This window comes from Acipenser ruthenus, chromosome 24 (genome assembly GCF_902713425.1).
Source record: "Acipenser ruthenus chromosome 24, fAciRut3.2 maternal haplotype, whole genome shotgun sequence".
Lineage (NCBI taxonomy): Eukaryota > Metazoa > Chordata > Actinopteri > Acipenseriformes > Acipenseridae > Acipenser > Acipenser ruthenus.
Genome location: NC_081212.1, coordinates 8515384 through 8522414, shown reverse-complemented (window position 1 = coordinate 8522414; position 7031 = coordinate 8515384). Strand labels below are relative to the sequence as shown.

At 36.6% G+C, this 7031-nt stretch overlaps 1 protein-coding gene across 1 annotated transcript in view; it reads right to left on the bottom strand.

Moving 5' to 3' along the window:
- Window positions 1–364: 364 nt before the first annotated feature.
- Window positions 365–7031, bottom strand: part of LOC131700627 (proline-rich protein HaeIII subfamily 1-like) — a 76234-nt gene continuing 69567 nt past the window's right edge. The window contains exons 16-23 of the mRNA XM_058999160.1: window positions 5959–6033; window positions 5088–5141; window positions 4830–4898; window positions 3597–3629; window positions 1859–1921; window positions 1182–1241; window positions 972–999; window positions 365–733 (exon numbers count right to left, since the gene is read on the bottom strand). Coding sequence (XP_058855143.1) covers window positions 976–999; window positions 1182–1241; window positions 1859–1921; window positions 3597–3629; window positions 4830–4898; window positions 5088–5141; window positions 5959–6033 — 378 coding nt within the window. The 3' untranslated portion in view covers window positions 365–733; window positions 972–975. The remainder of the gene's footprint in view (window positions 734–971; window positions 1000–1181; window positions 1242–1858; window positions 1922–3596; window positions 3630–4829; window positions 4899–5087; window positions 5142–5958; window positions 6034–7031) is intronic.

Genomic DNA, 7031 nt, shown 5'->3' with positions numbered 1-7031 from the left:
AACATTCAATCTGATTTGACATGACCCTGGGAATATGCTACCAGGGATGCTTTGTTTTTGTTCACAAAAACTCCCATTTCCAGTTTATATTATTTGTGTTTCTTCATTTTGAAAACTCACTCCAAAGTACTGTCCTCACCACCATGTGTTCCAATAAGGATTCTTCCATAGACCTGTAGACTCTGCGTCACATGCTCACATCCACATGTATTAACATTTACCAACGGTAGACAGCTTTAATGTCCCTTGAAAGAGTTTGAAAGCAGTATTTAAGTCACTCATTTAAGTGCTGTTATTGTGGTAATGGTTGCTCCCGTGTTAGCAAAACATACACCCGAGATTAAATAAAATGCCAATAGGAAAGTAAAGGGAATACACACTTTATTTCTATGCAATATGTATAATGTTTAAGGCTGAACATTTTGAGTGCCAAATACAACTAAGAGGATCTATGACAACAAACATATTGAAATCCTTTTAAATTAAAAACATCTTAATACCAAATGTTACACATTTGAATTTATTTCTAAATATCCGGACAGGGAGCAGTCACCTTACAATTTAAACATTGTTAGTCTAAAAGCAAACAACCATATATTGCAGTTCCAGACCTACAGTTTATAAAAGTGTTTTTTTTTCTACCAACAAGACGAAACAAATCTAAATAGTGATTTTTCCCCCCTGTTTCTCCTCATCTTCGCAGACCAGCTTTGCAGAGTACTGGCATTTCGATCTGTCAGAGAAAAACAAACCCGTTGTATTCATGTGCTTATATACATATTTGTTGTTGTTGCTGGGTGAGATTGACGGACGGAATAGGCTTTATGTAAATAGTTAGCTGCATGACAGCGCAGCATGATACAAGACATGGGTCATTTTACAAACCTGAAAACACTGTGATGTTTAAAAAAGAATAACATTAACCCTCACATATTTGACATTGCCATTAGTTTAGCTTTTTGGTTACTTACTGAATTAATCTTCCTTTTTAGCTTGGGCCTAGAATGAAAAAAAAAGCACCATGACTATGAAATCTATCAAGTAGGTTTGTAAAGATACTGTCTGATATCCTGTTATGTTAGATCTGTATTTAAAGGTTTTAATGTTGGTCTATAACATAGACTTGTTGTAGTCGTAACACAATGAACAGAATGTAAGCACAAGAATGTGTATCCTCTTACATCTTCACTCGGTTGCACAGGCTGGGCTGGTTCCTGTAGCATCCCAACAGAAGGGTCAACCTGCCAAAACAAGAAATAATGTATTGTGGTTTAATAAAAGGTACAGCATGTCTGTTGCTTTATTAGATCCTGATCTTACCTTACTTGTGCTGAGAGGTCGGCTGTGTGTTTGCGATGGATGGAAAAGCCTACAGCTCTAGCCAAAAGTTTTGCATCAGCCAAGTTGAAACTGAATAATGTTACATTAACATCTTGGATTACACTCAATCCTAAATTCTAGGTGATGCAAAGCTTCTGGCCATAGCTGTAGAGTTCCTAGTCCTAGTCGGAGTTTTAAAGGATCCCAATGATTCAGCATCAACAGCATGGCTAAGTAACCCATTCCATGCCCTCACCACGCTGTGAAGTGTCTCCTACTCTCTGTCCTGAGTCTGTCTCCACCTTATTTCCAACTGCATTCCCTGGTCGTGATTTCTGTGCTGCGCTTAAAGTATGGGCTAGCTTTGTCAACTCCTTTTAAAATATTAAAGGGTTCACTGAATTATTCCTCATTCCTTTGTTATAGGCTTAACAGATTTAGATCAACCTGTGTATTATGAAGAACTCTTTTTGTTGTGTTAAGAAAAAGGGACACACAAGCTTAAGAAAAACAAGGCGTTGATTCATCATTATCTTACATTTGTGTCCTGCTGAGATGGCTGTTGTGGCATTGCTGGGGGCATTTTTCCAAATGGGAAGTTCTGCAAAGAAAAACAATAGTCTGGTCGGGTACAACATGCTTTTATCAAGCGATATGTAAAGATGTGCTTCGATTCTGGAAGTTATCTGATTGAATGTGACTGACTGGTGGCCATCCATGACTATTTCTAAGGGTTCTCATTCTGAAAACGGGGACCCTTATGCACTGATGGTGTCTGTCTGTCCATCTGTCACATGGTGAACACGATAACAGCTTTGATTTTGCATACAGGCCTCCTATAGACGGATTGCATTTGGCTGTAATCTGATAAATTTACACTTATACACATATTTGTAACCTTTCAGGTACTGTGCAATATTACAGGATCACAAGGATGTAATGCACTGCTTTAAGTAGACCTTACATTGAAAATCCACAGTAAAACTTTGATTCCTAAAAAGGGGCAGCAGTGTGGAGTAGTGGTTAGGGCTCTGGACTCTTGACCGGAGGGTCGTGGGTTCAATCCCAGATGGGGGACACTGCTGCTGTACCCTTGAGCAAGGTACTTTACCTAGATTGCTCCAGTAAAAACCCAATTGTATAAATGGGTAATTGTATGTAAAAATAATGTGATATCTTGTAACAATTGTAAGTCACCCTGGATAAGGGCGTCTGTTAAGAAATAAATAAATAAATAAAAAGATATAGAAGAATCTGCAATAAATCATTTAAATACAATTTACACATGACTTGGAAAATTTGAGGGAAAAAAACAACAATTGTGTTAAATAAAACTAGTTAGTGTCAAGCGAACCATAGGGCATGTTTCAGGGGTGTATGAGTAATGCACAATAAAAAAAGAAAGTATGCATCAATAAGGCAGGGAATGCAGCAATCAAAGTAACCTCCCTGGGGATAGTGGGGTGTTAAAAATGACGATCACAAATACAATCAAATCCTCATTCCTGGGATATACAAAATGATCGTAATTCCCAGCATTAACTCATACCTTTCTCCAGTGTTGGGGATGTGAGTTTGGTTTGGGTAGCAAAACAGTAAATCTGGCATCTTCACAGACATTGCCAAAGATAGATGGGATAGGGACTGACTGATGGGATAGGAACTGACTGATGGGATAGGGACTGACTGATGCCTGTCACTGTCTTGTAAAAATGAACCATTGTCAAAGACATGCATGTCAGATTTAGATAGAGGTCAGCTGTCGTGTTTATACAGCAGGATGTATGCAGCATTGAGTTATTGATCCAGATCTTTTCCACATGTTAGACACATGTAGTCTCATCCAAATCAATGCTGTTGTATATCATAATACAATACTCTATGGAGGCCTTCTCGTGATTACTTTTTTTATTTGATTGTAAAAATATCCAATATGATAAGAAGCTTTAAACATGTTTAACACTAAAGATTAAACCTTTAGCAAACTAAACAAGATCGAACATCCGTAGCATGAAGATAAGGCTATATTCCTCAGGCATCCAGAAACTTTATTCTAGTTTAAGATCAATCTGATTTGATTGATCCTTTTTCATTTGCACTGTTGTAGATTTGTTAAAATGAAGTCTTTATTTGGGATTGTTTAATTGTAAACTTAAATAGCATAACAAAATATTTTAAAAGTAAAGTAGTTGATTCTGTATCTTCCAAACTACCATTTTATGCAGGTATATTTTTATTTAACAACAAGACATTCAGACAGATTCTTGTAGCCTTACCGGTTGCTGGTCTCCAAATCCAAATGGGTAGAGCTGTAACAACAGAAGACATGAGTAAGGTTTGCTGTTAGTTTCCATTGCTCTGCATCATTCAGTATTAGACTCATAAATTCTTGAGAACACCTTTTGACCTGTATCGCATACAAAGACTATTAACATTAAATTGTTAATATTACAATATATAGTAGACCGTGATATTGATGTGATACAGCCATCAAAGGACAAGGGTGTATAAAATGATAATTTAGCCTACAAGTGACACCAAATAATGACATATTTATTGTAAAAGTAAAACAACAAAAACAAAAAAATAAAAAAGTCAACTAAAAAGAAAACATTTAACAAAATGTCCAGTACATCGTGTCCGTCACCTTCTGCCACTCACACAATAACATGCATTTTGTTTTTTTGTTTTCTTCAATGGTGACGGTTGGGGTTGCAAACTTGTGACATGTGCACGGGTGGGGGGACCCCCATTTTTTTATTATTATTATTATTATTATTATTATTATTATTATTATTATTATTATTATTATTATTATTTATTTCTTAGCAGACGCCCTTATCCAGGGCAACTTACAATCGTAAGCAAATACATTAAGTGTTACACTACTGGAAAATAAACAGGCTTCCCTGAATAGGCGCGTTCGCAGTTTACACTGCAATTTTAATTAATACAAAAATACGTTATCTCAGATTGAATCGATTACGTATCTACTGTTTAAGAAAATATTTAAGCTGAAATTAATCAATTCCTTAAATGTTCTGACCCCACATGCAGTGGAAAATAGGGGTTCAGGTGTTTTTTGTCATTACGAGATGTGATCAATATAAAGATGATGTTGTTTAAAGATGGCGCTCACATTTTTAGATGGCTGCAGAGTAGGAAAAATGACCTTAAAATTGCACAAGTGGCCCTACATGGAAACAATGAGAGTGTGGCAATAGACACGGTCATTACTTCAATATACCCAATGCTAGTTCCATTAAAGGTGAAACAACTTCTGTAGTAAATATTACATTTTTTGTCCTTCGCTCGTACACAAATTCCCATGTTTGGACCCTCTCCGTTAGAGAACAACAACAGCTAGTGAACGTCTTCACAGTCTTGCTTCCAGAATTGCTGCTGACATTTAGTTCCCCCTTTAGAACAAAAAATCTCAGTAGGATTTAGTTTAAATTTTTTTCCCAGTGAAACTGCAGACTACGTATAAATAAACTTGAAAAACGTACAATTTCTATACTGCGTTGACCCGCTGGTTGTGGCACCTTGTGTTTAATGAATCCCTGGGATGGGAAGATCTGTAAGAAACACAGATGAGACCAGGTTAGAATAATGCTCTGGAGTCCAGGGTTCAATTCCAAGCCATGCTCATCTTCTCACAATTTTAATCAGACCATACATCAAACATGGTACCATGGGTTTCTGAATAGATATAACATAGTTGTATAATGCTAATGTGTGTTTAATAAAGAAAACAGCAGACTTACAGATCCTGTTTGCTGAAGGTGTCCTAAAGACCCTGGGTAGCCATATGGAACCAGCTGGATAACAAAAACCATTATGTTAGAATTGATTTTTTAATTATGTACCCTGCTATAATTCCTCAATACTGTTATCAAAAGAAAGCCATATTAACACTGATTCAATGCTGTTCAAAGGATCATCCTTTTCATTTCAGTGTATTAACCATGGTGATATCTAATGACATTGTCACAGTTCTCTTTAAACCTATTTGTTAGTTGTTTTCACTTTTTAAATGAACTTGAAGACATTGGAAAATAATCTAGTTGAAATGTTTGTCATTGCATTTCTTTTAGTATTACTTAATGTAGCACTATCAACTGCTTAATAGTTATGGATAACCGATAAGCTATCGCATTCAAGGGTGTGTGTTGCGTGGCAATATCCCACGACATTACACACCCTGCCATGCCACGTCATCTGTTATCTGGTACCAAAATACTGTTGAAAGACTACAGTAGGTACTGTTGACTCAAGGAGGGCCACGACTGATCAATGTTGGATTGCAACTAGTTTACAAATAGAGCAACTATGTCTACCTGCTCATTTATATGATTACCTTTAGATGTTTCTAACTTTAGACAGTCTCAGTTAGTTATATTAAAGAATGTTCTATGTGTTAGTAATGGCATAAATGGGAACCGCATTTCCCTTTGGATTACAACTCTGAAAATGGTTCTTCTCCCCAAGGTGAAGGTGAGGCTTCAGTCCCCATTGGTAACAGAACAGCCCCTCCTGCTGGTAAAGGGAGGTCTAGGAAACAAATAGACAAGAAAACAGCGCAACATACTGTAACACAGACATTTCTGAGCTCTGTTTGAAAAAAAACAAACGTACGATTTCAATACTGCCAGCTCCTGTGGGTCCTTGTTGCTGAGGAGTCTGTGGCACGGGTGCAGCCGGATTGGTCTTCTACAAGAATAAGCATAGCTTTGATTTATTTTACATAAAATGAATGTCTCAACCTTCTGTACCACAAGGCTCTGGGGTTATTTTAATGATCTAAACATGGCAGATCCTTAAAAACCTGATTTTTATTGTTAATCTTATTTCCGTGTATTTTTGTTGTTGTTAATATTATTAAGTAGGTCAATAGATAATGCGTGGAAAGCCAGAAGTATGAATACAGAGGTAAAGACTGGTGGCATTTAAATACCCCATTGTTTTGTTAAAGTAACTATTAATCACTCAATATGGCTGAATTTTGAAATACCAAAAGACACTTAAATTCAATGCAGTTAGTAAGTGAATTACCACAATACCAATTCTCCATTCACGTCAAACCTGATATGAAAAATAGAATTTAATGTTGCAATTCTGTTCGGAAACTTAGAGATACATTCACATTGGTGTAAATCTGCAGCCCTGCTCGCTATTCTATAGCTGTATCGCATTCCTACAGAACTATTCCTACTGAAAATGAACACATGCATTTACAGTAGAGGGGGTCTATGGTATATCTAATGTTAAATAGAATAAGATAGGCCGTACTGGTCCAGATATGAGACAACAACGTTTTTTTGTGATACCTTTTAATTTCATGAGCTGAATACACATATAAGAACATATAGAAAATAAGTTTATTCATCCCATCCAGGATCATCCCTTCCTAGAACACCATTTGTCCCTGTAAGGGGGGGGGGGGGGGGGGGGGGGTCTAATTTAATAGGACAGAATGGACTAATTCCTAGTGTTTTAGATACTTCCCTTGGTGGCTATTCCATGCATTTATAATAAGTTACTCCTACCCCCTGTTCTATACTTACTTTTACTCTATTTACAGTATGCCTTCACATTCTACTCTCTGTTCAAAAGTTGGAGTAGTAACTTGGGTTAACTTAATCTATACCATTTCAGAATTTTTAAACATCAATTTTCATATACTGACGGTACATATTTAGCCTGTCCTA